The sequence below is a fragment of the Porites lutea genome, chromosome 1 (assembly GCF_958299795.1).
Source record: "Porites lutea chromosome 1, jaPorLute2.1, whole genome shotgun sequence".
Classification (NCBI taxonomy): domain Eukaryota; kingdom Metazoa; phylum Cnidaria; class Anthozoa; order Scleractinia; family Poritidae; genus Porites; species Porites lutea.
Window position 1 is genome coordinate 12,234,837 of NC_133201.1, and position 16,366 is coordinate 12,251,202.

General features: G+C 38.0%; 1 protein-coding gene across 1 annotated transcript; it reads right to left on the reverse strand.

Annotated features, from left to right (window-relative positions):
* Nucleotides 1-1,595: 1,595 nt before the first annotated feature.
* Nucleotides 1,596-10,663, reverse strand: LOC140945268 (oncoprotein-induced transcript 3 protein-like). The gene is made up of 7 exons (XM_073394319.1): nucleotides 10,284-10,663; nucleotides 7,274-7,465; nucleotides 4,021-4,215; nucleotides 3,821-3,949; nucleotides 2,828-3,413; nucleotides 2,101-2,402; nucleotides 1,596-1,822 (listed from the first exon to the last, which is right to left on the reverse strand). The coding sequence occupies exons 1-7, from the start codon at nucleotides 10,558-10,560 to the stop codon at nucleotides 1,683-1,685; spliced, it is 1,821 nt and encodes a 606-aa protein (XP_073250420.1). The 5' UTR covers nucleotides 10,561-10,663; the 3' UTR covers nucleotides 1,596-1,682.
* Nucleotides 10,664-16,366: the final 5,703 nt, after the last annotated feature.

The following is a 16,366-nucleotide window of genomic DNA, read 5'->3' on the forward strand; positions in this document are numbered from 1 at the left end:
TCTCGTCACGGCGTGAAGTCTTAATTAGAACAGCACTATTACAAAGAAAAACGTTAATTGAAACAAAAAATCGCACATTAAAATGCTTAAAATGGTACTACACGACTGTGCAATCAATGAAAAATGTTGCAGTGTTGACGGAGGACGGGGCATTTGCCCTCTCTTTTCGTCCCCACCCCGGGGAATTTGACAGCTTAAGAGTCCCCACCCCCGGGAACTGGCCATCCAAGCAAAACAAATGCTAATGCCTGAGGGTCAGCCCCCGGGGAGCGGGGCTGGAATTGACTGATGTGCATAAAGTGCACACTCGCAAAAAAATCTAATTAAGTAAGCAAAACGAAGAAAAACTTTTTTCATATTTAAGAAAATCAGTTGAGATACAAATCTTTTCGTACTTGCACTTGTTAAAGCAGTAACAGACACGAGCATTTCGCAAGCCTGTCGCACTAACTATAGGGCGTAGGAAAAGAGACTAGACTTGTAATTTCGCTTGCAAGAAATGCAACCGAGCATTTTATTGATCTCATAATTATAGCAAAATGATTAATATTTAGCATGTTTATCTTATGACCATCTTAATTTGCTGTAGTTATATTTATAGATGACGGGGCTTGTGTTCCATTGTCAATTGAGCAATCTTAACACTTAATCAGAATGTAACACATATCTATTTTTTAAAAGCTTAACAAGAAATTACCAAAGCACAGCTGGCTGCTGTGCTTTCTCCAAATGTTCTTCCCCTGATGTGTTTTCTGCGGCTCTACAGAAAATGTTTCCCCTACAGTAGTTAAGAGGTCCTTTTTACCAAGATTTAATAATCATGACAACCCCCATGTGCTTTTAGAATTGAGATCTTTTCGACATTCCGATAAAAGTAAAATCATGATGGATTTTTTAAATTCTAAAAAGCCATCTAATCGTGACTAACCCTGTTTAAGCCACATCTTGCTATTTCCATGCTAGTAACTGTAAATCAACCTAGGGCTCTTCAGTATTTGTTCATCCATGTTACACGCGGACATGAGATATTCACATTGACTTCGTCTTTGAGATCGATAAATTTAACGGTATTCAGTGGTGGATCCAGACCTTCAGATAAGGGGGGCCCGGTCCTCTTTTTTTTTGTTTTGTTTGTGTTTTTTTTTTGGCCTTTCGGGCCTCAGTTTGGTCTAAAAATAAAGGGGGGCGGTCCCTCCGGACCCCTACCCTGAATCCGCAACTGGTAATTGACGTTTTGCTATGTTTGGTTTTTAACAGTTTTAATTAAAGCAGAGATGAAAAAATTATGAAGAAAAAAAAAAAGGAAAAGAAAATACAATCCATTGAGGAGGAGTGAAAACAAAACCAATTCACTAAATTTCTAGCACTGCTGCATGGATCCGAAGAACAGTTTGAAATGACGTAAAAATCTTAATCCTAATTAATAAGAAATTTTAACTTTTGATTAGATTTGATTGTAGTTTTGACCAATTTTTCCGACCCAAAATTTCGAATATAAGGTGTCAAGTATTAAAAAATCAGATATTGCCATTTTCACGAATATTATTACCGCATTAAAACTAGACACAGTAAATAATAAAATTTATGATCAGCAACAAAGCATAATTCTTATGAATATCCCATGGCTTGGTTTTATGTTTTAATTCCGACAAGTCCAGTTTTATTATCAGTGAGCCGCCTTTTCAATGCTGGTTATCACCAGTGGCGAGCAGTTTGTACTCCACAGGCTTGCCACGTGACTTCTTCAATGTCGTCAGAGCTCTTCCTGCCAAACACGCCACGCACATCACTAACAGAGGTAAAATTACATAAGCGCTCCAGCCTGTAAAAAAGGTAGTGTAGGTAAGAATTAAAACAGCAATTTAATATTACGTGTTTAACGAATTGGGTTCAAGGTATGGAAAGCAGGGGATACATTTATGTTCTATGAAAGTGAGTAAGATTGAACCCATATCACAAATATTATAGCTTCTGAAATAGCAGCTCATAAAATTACGATGTACATGTAAAACAGAGAAAAGTTCCAATACATAGCTATACGTTTTCCATTCAAAAAGACAACAAATAATACCTAATAATTAACACTAAAATTTCACTGACCGTTTTTATTCACAGCACCGCTGATCTTTTGCTCTCGTTTCTCTCGTTCGAGGTGGAGGGGGCCCTGGACCAGAGAGTACACATCATCAGTCATCTGAGCACTTGCGTCACGCCTTCCACGGCCACCTTGACGACATTTCTTAGCGCACTTGGAGCTTGGCTCGGTTGCGTTACATAAGATGACGTGACAGTGGACGAAGACGAATGGGTGGTCAGCAATGAACTTGAATGCTTCCAAACTAAACCGTTGGGCACTGACTGAAGATGTTGAATGGTACTTCACGGTAGCATCATTTGGGCATCTGTCAGTGATAAAAAGGAAAAAAGGTATGTATCACTTTGGAAGGATTCATTTATTCCAACTGCTCGATTACCTCTACATTTGAGTGAGCACAAAATCCTAACACAATTTTAAGGTTTCCGTGCTTAGCTTGTCTGTCTTTAACAGCTTATAGCCAAGACATTTTCTCGCCTATGAAAATAAATTGCGGCAAAACATGTTCAGGCAAAAGGTATAAAGATAAGGGGTTCCCCATGAAAAACCCCAACTAATCATTCACATGACCACTCCCCTTAATTCTATGGAGGAATTTACACGAAGGGATAACAACGCCATTCAATGTTTTGTTGGACTTTTTTTATTTAACATTTTCGGCCGGGGTTTACGTTTATGGTCCGTGTTAGTAAATTTTAACCAGGTATTGGTAAGTAGGAAAATTTTAGTTACCCTTTTGTAATAAACACATATTTCAAGGGATTCTTGTGATCCTGAGTGGGTGTGGCATAGCATTGATCGGCAATGATTGACAGCTGCCTGTCACTTGACGTTACAGAAATCTCAAAGAAAAGGCGTTTACGCAGGACTACAGCAACGGGGAAATCATCCTTCATGTAAGGACTCACAAATCGTTTATCAGGGAACATGTTCAATGACAGCGTAAAGTTTCCTTTGCCTTCATCACTGAACACAAGTTTCCTGTTGTTTGGCTTCCAACCAACTGATGAAACTGCTCCGTGTTTAGGGTAAACACAGCTGAACTGGATTTCTAACTCTCGCACACGCGTTATAACATCTTCGGCTGCCACTGGAATTTCCAGTACTGTGTTGGAATAGGCAATAGTTGACGCAGTGTGCCTGCGGGTTGTGTTGCATTCGGTCAGCAGTGTTGTAAGGGAGAAGTATGCACTTGTTTCTGTAGCTTTGCATTTGGTGTCCAGGAGTCGAAGATGTTCACGGTCAATACCTCGGAGAAGGGACTTAGGAACCATGATGGTCATATTATTGCTGTTGCATTGAACAACAACACCTGGAGCTAAATGAATATAGATGCAAATGAATTAAGGAAATGACAGAAAGATATTTTTTTTCTCATATGACAATGCTTGAATGAGATGAATGTAGAAGATAAAGCCGTGTTAGCGCTAGATTTAGGTTCACATTAGATTGAGTTAAACTGGCAATGATTACTTGAAAACCTAAAAAAAAAATAATATAAATCAGTTTGTCATAAAAAAATACATAAATTGAAAATTGATCATAAGTTTAAGCTAGCGAAGGACTGTTGTTGTGTCCTGCCACGCTTTTTTAATGCGTGAGGTCACTGACTTTGAATTCAACTCAATTTTGTTGCGCTATAGTGTTACTGTAGTAAAAAATGTGAAGAAAAACTTTTTGTTTGACTACCAAATCATAAACACACATTTAAAATTTTCATTTTACCATGGCATGTCTTGTTATCTGGTGACAAGCTCAATTCCGGATCTGGACATTGGCATTTGTAGCTTCCCATAGTATTAACACACTTGTGACTGCAGCCGCCGTTATTTGGCAAAGAACACTCATCAATATCTGCGGAAATCAGACGTTGATTATTATATGAAAGACAAGATCATAAAAAGCCCCAAAATTTCAAGACTCACCAGTGCATGAAACCTTCTTAGCTTTGTCGGACCACTGACCATCAACCCTGCATTGCTTATAAGAGGGACCTCTTAGTTGGTAGCCCTGTGGGCATGTAAATGAGCATTTGGTGTTGATTTTCATCCGGGACGAGCCACAGCTTGATGGTAAAGTGTGCAAAAGTTTGCTGACAGTAAGAGCTGGACACATGATAGCTAATTTGAATAATAAAAGAAGTCTGATTGAATGACGGAATATCTATAAACAATAAAAGCGGAGCTCCACGCGCGCACGAAGCGCGCGCGTGGGCGGAGCCCCATAGCTTAGTAAATCTACCCATCCCTGAAAATCTGGTAATCACGTGACCGTACACCGACCGCCCGCCGACCGTCCGTCCGCACCACAGGAAAACCAATATTTACTTTCACACTTTCTAACTACTTTGGGAGCCCAGGAGAAAACTGATTGCACATCACTGTTGTGATCAATTGACAGCTGTCAAAACAAGATATCCGCTGACCAGTATCACCTGGCCGTATCGCGGGCTCATCTGTCGACCCATCGAGATCGAGTACTTTTTTGAAGTTATCCGCTGACAAGCTACTGGTTTTCAAATGATCGCAGGCTCAAGTTTATTTTTTTTATTTATATGAAATATGTTGTGTTTATGTCATTATGGCCACGCACTATTAAGATTTTGATTTCAAACTGACCTCAGACGCGAAAATTCAGCCAGTTTTTTTAAAAAAAAACATGCGGGGAAGACCTTTTCTTACCATGGTCACGCGTTGGTCACGCTCTACATCCAATGTGTATGCTCTGATTGGTCAAAATTTGACAGGTGAGTTCAAGCGGAAAATTTATGCAGCATCTTGAAAGTTGTTTACTTTGAAAGCTGAAGCTGACAGAGTTTTGTGTCAACTTGTGATGTTTTTAACTGTCTTTTTCCACTGAATGTACAAAATGAAATGCAGCTGCTATCAAGAGTCTTCTGTTATTCATGGATAATTTGTTTATTAGTTTTTTGGTTGAGAGATCCGTTGCTTGTCAAAGTCGGAAATCCGATTTTGGATGGCATCGTTTTTGTTTTTCACCCTGCTTGTCGCATAAAGAGGATTCAAAATTCTCCAGCGATTCTCGCGTTACTTGGTAGCCTTCCGGAGCTGCATCTCGAATGGTAAGCCTGAGCAATGTTTGTATTTGATGTTTGTTTTTTTATATATATATATATCTAATTTCATGTAGTCGAGCACAGTTTATGCAGCAACTTTATGCACGTTTGTAAGATTTGAGACAATGATCTGACCTAGGTTTGATATAAACTTGCAGAACTTTAAAAAGCCTTTAGGTATATTTTCTCACCGCAAATATTCCGAAGAATATTTAGTTATAAATTTGGCTGTAGAAAGAAAACTTTGAGCGATTTTCTTGCCTCAAGTTCATCTTTGAGAAAAGCAAACACCGGGAGGGCGGTTTAAAACATAAACTTTAAGACTCAGGATTCTTAGAAACGCTTTAATACTTGTCTTCGTGAATGAAAATTGTTGTCTCTGTAAATGTTTAAACGAATTATATTTCTTTTAGTGATTGTTAGTAGTCTCTCTTGCAATTTTAGTCGCGGTGCCGTTCGTTTTCAGTCGTTCATGAACATCGTTGGAGGGGTTATCTCAAAATTGCGCGCGTATCAAACCTTTTTTAAGATTACACATCGTGTTATAAAACCCTAAATAAAAAAAATAAACATAATAAATTATTTATTATGTTGAAGCGTAACTCTACTAATGTTCACTGCAAATTTGGCGCTCATCAAAAGTGAAAACTGGCTGGCCGTATAGGTGATTTTGGAAATTTTTTGAACGGTTTCGCTAAAAGCCCACAATTGATGGTCCTGAATAATGACTGAGTGCAATATTTGTCGTGAAAAATTGTGAAATACTGCATTCTGTGCGAGGTCTGTATGATAAACAGTACTGTTTCACCTCAGATGTGATGTATAAAAAGTATAAAAGGTTGGTTTACACACCCCCGGATTTGTTAGCAAGATTTTGTAAAGTAAACTTGTCGAAAGCAAAAACTTTGGCCTGATTTGTTTTCCAAGAATTTGTTTTCCAGGTCTAATCTACTGTGATCAAGAGCCATTATGGCTTTTGAATGTGATCGAAGATGATTGCTATTTTTTGGGTGTTTTATATGGCTATCAACTCGATGTTAGATGTTTCACTCTAAAATCACTTAGCCTTTTCCTTAAAAGTCACATGAATTTGCCCTTAAGTTAACTGATTTGTGGATTACACTGAGTTTATTGTTTGATTTAAATAATGAATTTAATAATGGGAGCTTTTATCCCTGGCTAAATCTATATATTATAAAGAGTAGACGAAACGTACCAAACATTTGATCATGTTCCCTGAGACAAACACTGCATTTTTATCTTCCCTCCCTAACTTTCTCGCTTTTTAAAAACCGCGAATTAAGTACAATTTTCTTTAAAGCCATTGAGATAATTAACCCTTGGACATAGGAGAGGTGGTGGTTGCCACCCCAGCCACCCTCCCCTTGGAAGTTTTTTGTATTATTATTATTATTATTCTTTTTTTTCGTAGACTATAAAACATCAGCACCTGAAGTTCTCCGTAGCTGTTTGTTTATTTCTCGTGCGCATTTTGAGACAAATTTAGTGATGGTCAGTTTCTATGGTTACGAGATATGACGTCATAAGTAGCAGGTGATTAAGTCACTTTTGAGTACAAATGCATGTTTCTCAACTTCATTCAACAATAAAAGTAAAGCTTGTGGATGAAATGACGCAAAGTGCTTAATTTTAGTTATTTATGTTCTTTTAAATGTCAAGCACCAAAAAATACCCATTTATCGTGGTTGTAACCTGATTGTTGTTCATTGTTGATGACGTCACAAGCCAACAGCAACGCCATTATTCATAAAATATACCTCATCTTTTTGAAAAGATCAAAGGTTTTCCACTGAAAGTAAAATCGTTTTGAAATACTGCAACATATCAAAATTCTGGCGAGGGGTTCCATCAATTCCCCCCCCCCCCCCCCTCCGCCCCCTTGTACCACGGTGGGGGTATGAATTTGCGTGTACGTCCAAGGGTAAAAACTATAAAAAAAAAATTAAAAAAACTGTTAGAATCGGCCTTCAGTGTGGTGACTATCTTTTCCAATCAGCTTTCACGTACCTTACTAGCGAACTGCAATGTTTTAATTGTAACTTTATTATATTGGGCACACCATGTCATTAATAGCTTCTCACCTTCACATCTGACAGTGCTAGATCTTTGGTTCCAGACCCCACCCTTCCCGCACTGAGTTGATGAAGGACCGCTGAGTCGGTAACCACGGGCACAAGAAAAGGAACAAGTTGATCCATAGGCTTGATTGGACGAGCGGCAGTTGGAAGGAGACACGAGCACACCACTTCTTAAAGAAAGCTTTGGGCATTTAACTGAAATAGAGTTCATAGAAAAGCTTACCAATCGGATTGTAACTACAGCACAGTACCTGTAAGAAAAGCTTACTTTAAACAACCTTGTTCCCTGGGCACTTCGTGTTATAATTGTTAACTTTCAAGATTACCCTTGTGTAGTCTAAAGGCTTCATTGCCATTACTTTAAGCATACTACTGTTGTAATACAGAAAAAAATATTCTTCAACACTAACAATTTGTTGAAAGTTTAGCGCAGTGTTTTCAGGACCCACCCGGATTCCTTTATCAGTGATGACGTTTGCTGTTATTCGCAGCCTGGTTTTGACCACCATGTCTGACCAAATTTGATACAGCAATCATTGATTTATAATACAATTATTAAACAAATGATGTTTCTCATCCGAGCATTTGTGATAACGACAACTGACATCTCACAAAGACGCGACGTGGTGACTCGAGAATATAGCTAGAGGAAACCATTGGTAATAGCAGTCTCTTGGGTCGAATAAGTATTCTCTTTTTTAAAAAATTTCTACAAAAAGCAGATAATTTGGACACTTCTCATCAACAGAGCAACTTTTTTTTTGTTTCACTAGAGGATATATCTGACTGGATTTGCAAAAACATGGCTATAGAAATCTCTCTCTTATACCTTCTGACTGAGTCTTTTTTTCCATAGGTACTTTTAACTTATTTCATTTGTACCGAATATTTACTGAATAGGCTGCAGTAGATAGACTTTGATGAGTTTCCCCTGGCTATTAAACTACCACTCCCCCCCCCCCCCAAAAAAAAATCTTTTTCATAACTTCCCATAATTCTCTCTATATGTCGGTTTGAAATCAGCGCGCGTATTAGACTGAACTCGGCTCTCAGACTCTCATAGTGGGTTGTCTTAGTGGGTTTTTTTTGGCTGCCTTGAGCAAAGTTTTCAGAAGGCATCATTAAGGCTTATGAAGGAACAATTAACACGACTGGCAAAGTCTGCTGCGTCCAATATCTTCTCGTATTTCGTCTCATTTCGGGCTACACTAGTGAAAGACTGATCTCTAGCTGGAGACGGAAAGACTATTGGCTATTACGAGCTTTGTTGTTGCAGTAAAAAGTCTTTGGCCTCATAAAGCAGGTGCTAGGGGTGAAATCTATTCGGCAAGACAGAAATTGATGCTGATTTCTGACCAGGCCAAAGACTTAAAGATTGTTCTGAAGGCGGGGCGCGCGGGGGCTCCATGTCTCCTTTTCAACCGCTGGTTTACATCCGGGATCCTGAATAAATCGACTGTGTGAGTCGAGAAAAGTTTCCATGTGACGATTTATATGGAGAAAGCGCGAGTTTTATGGAGTGATTTGACGATGTTTCGCCCGTGTTAAGTGTGGAAATATCATGAGTTTTTTTTGTGAAAGTCGTTGCGAAAGTCGTTAACTGTGTGGTTTACCGAAGGTGTCGACAGACAAAACTCAGCTGATCTCAGGTATGTAGTTGAGCTCGTGTTACCAGACGACTCTGTCTGTGCCAAGCATAAAAACGCTTCGTGAGTCTTTCGTGTAGGTGATTTTGTCTTAGAAAGGCTATTCTGTGCTCAAAGATTGTGGATTTTAATTCTAATGTTTTCGGCAGAGACTTAGCTATGGGCCTCATGGTTTGACTGACTGAAAATTAAGTTATACTTTCCCGAGTTTCCAATGTTGTTTACTTCATCGTAAAATCCTGTTACTTTTGCGAGAGAAATTTACCGTCTGTTGCCAGCATTAAAGTTGTGATTGTTGAGCCTTAGCTAGTGACTTTTCACTATTTTCCATTCCAGTTTGAAGTCAAATTGTGAAAATGCACTTGAAATTTCTGTAGCCACGTTTTAGCAAATTCAGTCAGATACACTTTCAAGAAAACAGCAAGACTCATCGAACTAATAAAATAATTCAAAAATGAGCAATAGGTTTTCACGATAACAGTTGCTTAAGTTTATTACGCATTTTCGAAGGCAAAACTTGGCATGTGGTAACTCCAAATTCTCTTGGTCCTTTTGAAATGCAGAATGAAAAAATTATGAGGGGAAATTTCATTGCCAAGGCTATTTGTTTTCTATAGATATATTGGCCAACTTTTTAGGGTGAACATAAACCACAAAGGACTGCAACGGAGCGCAAACGAATTTGCCAAAGAACGTAGGGTCTATAAAGACCTGCTCAGCAGAATACCCTGTGTGTGTTGGGAGTTCTAGGTTAGGGCTTAAATCAGACTGCGCGGGTTGTTTTCAACAGAGCTTTCCCTGGTTGTTACGCCATACTGAGGAGTTACAATAACAGGGAAACAGCTGTCTATGGCTACAATCCAGCTCTGTTTTGAATTCTTTCGGTGTTGTGTTGATGCCTTGCAAAGTTAATGTTCACGTAGTACGATCAGCATTGCAGTAATTTGCTCGCAAAATTTAAATTTCTATTTTGGGTGGTTCAGTATTTCTACGGTATTTTAAAAAATTCATTCCAAAATATACTGACAATGTTCTCTCTCCCATAGATTTTCTTTAAACCTTCGGAAATAGAGGCCGCTATTGGAGGTACAGGAACCCGTGAACGGTTTTTGGAAAAATAAAATAAACAGAATTCTACACTGAGCACTTAATGATGTCTTCATTACGTAACTATGACAAATTCGTTTTCAATCACGAATCACGAAATAAGTTCTTTTTTATTGAATACAGCTGTGAGGACCTTTTCCCATTATCTTTGTTAATCTTAGTTAAATGCTCAAACTTGCGTGGTATTGCTCCAGAAAAATTCAGTCTAGGCTAGGCACCTTAAAAGTCAGCATGAAGCACACAATTGTCGTGTCACCTACCCTTGGTTTCACAAAGGTATTGAAGACCATGGGAACATGGCAAATCATTCCATTTTCCAGCAGGGGGAAACATGTGCGTGCAATCCTCATTTCCTCCATGGTCATTGGGTTCTCCATTACTCCAGTGAGTATATGTCGCTCTTGATCCATCAACCCACATCCAGCGTGAATTGTAATTGGGATCCCTGTGCAAACCAATCCATACATTTTGCGATATTTTCGACGCGAGTGCTTGTTGTTCGGCTTGTGATGCCACCATGGCAAGCTTAGAACCCATAGCTTCACAGGCAGATTTTGCAGCGTTCCAGTTCGTACTCCCCGACGAGACTTTATAGCATGAACCTTGTAGACGAATCCAGTTATTAGGACATATCCCTGCAAGTTTAGAAGTCACACGTACAAGTGGCGAAGAGTGAATTTACCTTATCACTTTCTTTCACGATGAATTAAACAGATTACAAGTTTCTATATGTCACTTGAAGACTCCAGGGGCGTAACTACCTACAGGCCAGTACGCACGCGCCTATCTGAAAAAATGTCGAATATAAAACAAAAGTAACATAGAGTAAAATAGCAAGGAGGAGGTCAATAAAAGATAGCTTTAAAAATATGCATTTACCCATGTAATTCCCCTTTAACTGAATTCTTTGATCTCCTTTGCATTAATTTCTTCATTCTTCTGTTCCATGAAAAATATAGGAAATTCATATATTCATATCACTTCAGATAATTTGTTCAAACAAAATGCGATGATTTCCCTCGTATGAATCCACATTGGTCTCTTTGCCGCTAATCTAGTGAATACAATCCGCGGTAGAGCTAAACAACCACGTCCTTTCCAGAAACAACTGCCACACTCGCCGCCGCCATGTCACCGTGGTAAATTCAGTTCTTACAGCGCTGCTGTCAAGAATCCTCAGAACGTCGACCTTAAGCAGCACCCGTCACCATTACACTCGCACGGTGAACCAAAACTCCCCCGGCAGCCTATGAACTGGGAGGTGGACAACCACCAGTCCTCGCACTTTCAAAGGCAGCAACAACCGCCCGCGCTACAGATACCTCCTCACTTCACTACAGGCTGGCAGATGCCCAGTAAGCCTCACCATGGTAAAGACTCTCATGTTGAACTCCCTCAGGAACTTATATCTTTTTTTAGAATCATCAAATCCTTACTCTAAATAATACCTAATTATTTACTAGGATACGATTAGAACATGTCATAAGATATCATTAATGTTGGCAGATTGCTCGAATCGCTCCCCGACTGGTAGTCTGTCGTTCTTTTATTTTCGTGGAATATTAATGGGATCTTTGGTAAACCCCTTGGTGATAAATTGCAAAATAATGAATGTTTGAATTTGATATGTCAATTTGTTTTCGTAATTCTTTGTGAGACCTGGAAGGAAACGATTATCGACGTAACAGGATATCGATCTGTAGTTTCAGGTACCTCAAAATTAGGAAACAATTGTCGCAACTCAGGAGGAGTTGCTTTACTCTACAAAAATGAACTCCATAATTGGGTATCAATAGAAAAAATAACTCCGAACTTTCTGTCGTTCAAAATTAGCGAAGAGTACGTAAAAACCTCAAAAGATATTTATGTTTGTGGCGTCTATATTCCGCCTAACGGCTCAAAATACTTTCTCCCTGAAATGTTTGGAGATCTTGAAAACGACATTGAAACTTTTTACTCTCAAGGATAGATTCTTTTCATGGGTGACTTTAATTCTAGAACCGGAAAATATTCGGATTGTGTAAGCCAAGAAGGAAACACCATGATTACCAATGATCAGTCCCATCTTTCTTCAGGTTGCACTCATAGAAATAGTTTTGACAACAACATTAAGAATCACGGGAAACGCCTTCTTAAAAACTGCGGAAGCGCAGATCTTAGAATACTTAACGGTAGAGTTAGTGGAGACTCCTTAGGAAGAGCCACATTTCATGGAAAGGCTGGAATAAGTGTCGTTGATTATGCCATATGTGATCAAACGTTATTTTCACACATACTAAACTTTATTGTTAAAGAGCCCACGTATTTATCGGATCATAGTCCACTGGTGACCTGGTTTTGTACTGACACCGATATTCGTAATCAAGATCCTTCACCAGAGAGTGATACTTTAAAACGATTACCAAAACAATTTATCTGGAAAAGTGACTCTACACCAAAATTCAAAGCAGCTCTTCAATCTCCAAATTTGCAAATGATAATTCACGAATACTTCAGCGACATCAATTCAGCTAAAAATGTTAACACTTCCGCGGAACAGGTAGAAAATATTCTTATCACAACGGCAAAACGGTGCCTAAAGATAAGAACGACGAGACGACATAAACGCACCTATTCACGCTCAAATAAAAAATGGTTTGATAAGGAATGTCGCTTAAAAAGATACGAATTAAGGAAATTGTCAAATGAAAAAAACAGAGATCCCTGAAATACCACTCTACGTGAAAAATATCATATTGTTTTACAGCAGTATAAAAAATTACTCGCACATAAAAGAAATGAATATTACAACAATAAACTTTCAGAATTAGAGGATATAACGTACAATTTGGATACTAAAAAATTTGGGAATTGCTTAAAATCAATGGATGACACTATAAAATACAAAGACACTCCACCAATTGCAGAAGAGAATTGGATGAATTATTTCCAGTGTCTACATTCTAATAAGCCACTTACTTCTGAGCAACAGAAAGTTGTCAATGAGTTAAGAACACGAGAAGACGTCTTAATGCAATTACGACCTCTAGACTACTTCATAACAGAAGCTGAAATAAGCAAGGCAGCAAGGAAATTAAAGAATAACAAATCTGCAAACTCCGACAAAATAAGAAACGAAATGATTAAAGCTAGCTTACCAACACTGCTACCTGTTTACCATAAACTTTTTAATACTTTTCTTAACTTAGGAACAGTACCTAAAAATTGGTGCAACGGTCTTATAACTCCCATATTTAAATCTGGCGTAAGAAATGACCCATCAAATTACCGCGGGATTTGTGTTTCTAGTCTAGGAAAGTTGTTCTTTTCAATTTTAAACCAAAGACTTCTTGAACACGTCACTTCGCTGAACATACTCCACAAGTCTCAAATCGGCTTCTTACCTAAAAATCGAACATCAGACCACCTCCTAACATCACGAACTCTTATAGACAAGTACGTCCACTGTCACGGTGAGAAAGTATACGCTTGTTTTGTTGACTTTAGAAAAGCCTTTGACTCAGTCTGGCATGACGGACTTTTAAATAAATTATTACAAATTGGTGTAGGGGGATGTTTCTATAAGTTAATCCAAAACCTATATTCAAACTCTTCGTGTGCATTGAAAATAGGTACGAGTCAAACAAAATCTTTTAGCTATTCACGAGGCGTACGCCAGGGCTGTATTTTAAGCCCCTTACTTTTCAATTTATACGTTAATGACTTACCGTCCGCATTTCAAAAAACTTTATCAGACCCTATCACCCTTCCAAATGGTACCAAATTAAATTCGCTTTTATATGCTAATGATTTAATTATTAAATCACAATCTAAAATAGGATTACAGAACTGTCTTAACACATTATCCTCTTTTTGCAACTCTTGGATGTTAGATATAAATTCCAAAAAGACCAAAGTTATGGTCTTTCAAAAACGAGCGAACAAAAACTCTAAACTAGAATTCCATATAGGTAAAGAAACCATTGATTTTGTCCATGAATGTACATATTTAGGAATCCGTATCTCCTCAACCGGTAATTTTAATATCTCACTCGAACACTTGAAAGAGAAGGCTCTTCATGCTCTTTTTAGTTTAAGAAAAGACACAAACTTTAGCAAATTAAAACCTTCTCTTGCTTGCAAAATATTTGAAACGATGATTTCCCCAATATTATCATATAATAGCGAAACTTAGGGTGTATATGTAAAACATGATTTTAAAGCTTGGGACAATACCCCAATTGAAAAATCCCACTTGAAATCTTGCAAGCGTTACCTAGAAATAAGCAATAAAGCTTCAAATGTTGCAAGTAGAAGTGAATTAGGACGGTTGCCATTAATTATTAATATTTATAAAAACATCTAAAATTACATATTGTATCTTCTGCGTAAAAACGAGGATACTGTTGTTAAACAAGCCTTTCGTACTTCGCTAGAACTTCACTGTAATGGTAAAAATAGCTTTTACCATAATCTTATGAAAATATCTGAATATTATGACCTCCCTGATTTTGATCCTAATAATTTAAGTGAAGCTAAGATCAAACACTATATAGATATAATAAAACAAAAATATATTGCATATTGGCAACATACAATCCATCATTCTAAGAAACTACAATTTAACAGCTTATTTAAACATGATTATAAAATTTCAAGTTATCTAGACTTAATTAGAAATTCTGCTAATAGGAAAGATTTAGTGAAAATTCGTATAAGTAACCACAAACTCATCATTGAAACTGGAAGATATAATCAAACTTCCCGCAATGATAGATTCTGTCCTATTTGTAACTCTGGTATAACTGAAGACGAATTTCATTTTCTCTTCCATTGTCCAAAGTACTCAATCCCAAGGGAGAAATTCTACAATCAAATCCAACAAAATTTTGTCAACTTTAATCCGGCTATCTTACACAGAATTAATAATTAAATTGATGAATTCACAGAATTTTTCCGTAAATTCACATTTGTTGAAATTTGTCTCATTATGTAATTGTCCCCGCCAACAACACATCAACAACACAGTTTGTTTTAGGCCAAGAGAGAAGTATATTTCCACATCCGAAGACACGAAATATAAATCAGGGAAAATCAAAAGAAATAAACTTCTCTGCCACCTACCCTGTCGCGAAGAAATACAGAAACAGGGAGGGTGGTTGGGAGAAAAACTGCACGAGGTAGAAAAAACAATATGACCTCTTCGAGAGTGATAAGAAACTGAAATACAATATAGCATGCAATATAAATTAACGCCTATGAATAGTGGGTGTGTCGCGTGCGGTTGTCAATTAATCCCTTTGAGCGGAAGCGCCCAAAGGGAAACAGTTGTCCCCGCCAACAACACATCACAGGGTCGTAACATGGTATATGGGCTCAGGGCTCAAAGTCCAGATATGACTGGGATCAGGGCTCAGAGGAAAGGGCTCAGGGCTCAGAAGAATGGGATCAGGGATCACAAGGCTTTTGAGCCCAAATCAGGGATCAGATTTATTACACGGTCTAAAAATCTCTTATCACAATATTTTTCCGCTTAATAAGGTTTGTGACCGTAGAATTTGCTGGCCAAGGTACATTACCTATTCTCGCTTCCGGCTGGCGGCAGTTCCTGTCATACGAAGTCCTGGGTGTTTGACGAAAACATGGTATCATATTCTTAATTTACTAATTGTTGAGGGCACCGTAATATAAATCTCAAGTCACTTTTCTCGATTTGTAACGCAACTCCTCAACGCGCTGTCAACGCCAGAAGGCAGATAAAACTATTTATACATATCTTTTTTTGCGAGAAATGGGGAAGAAGAAAAAGGACAAAAAGAAATCCTGTGACAGAGAAAGGTACGTAAGTACTTCCTTGACTGATTTACTCCTGACAAGGGTCCAAGCATAGAGTTTTTGGGCCGATCAAACATAACAATGCCGCCAGGACAATAGACAAACCGATTCATTGAAAGCGAAATTTACTGTATATCAAGCAAGTCATGCACAAGGTGACTATAAATCGAGGTTCGTATTTTTTGACCACTAACTTAACTCTTAAAAGTACTTAAATAATTAGAATGGGCGTCAAAAGTAGAATACAAAAGTACAATGAAATGGCGCGCTTTGTTGCAAAACAAATGCTTTCTCGCAATTTAATAATAAATCTGCTCTAATTACATGGAGTTTTAGGGTTATCTCGAACTCTGATGAGAAACCGGGATCGGTTCACCTACCAGTACTAGTATTGGGACGGGAAAGTAAAGGTCACATTCCATTACTGTATAACTGATAAACGCTTGTATGATAAATAGTCTGAAATTACAGTGTAGAATTAGTGAAAATAAGTGGAACACCAAAGACTTTCCTCGATCCGTGAAATACA

What these genes read in the sequence shown, in the direction of transcription:
- LOC140945268 (XM_073394319.1), bottom strand. Translation starts at nt 10,560, where the DNA reads ATGGGTTCTAAGCTTGCCATGGTGGCATCACAAGCCGAACAACAAGCA. An exon ending in ATACCTTTGTGAAACCAAGG is followed by an intron (nt 7,466 to 10,283) that starts GTAGGTGACACG and finishes ACTCTATTTCAG; the next exon opens with TTAAATGCCCAAAGCTTTCT. An exon ending in TAGCACTGTCAGATGTGAAG is followed by an intron (nt 4,216 to 7,273) that starts GTGAGAAGCTAT and finishes TATTCAAATTAG; the next exon opens with CTATCATGTGTCCAGCTCTT.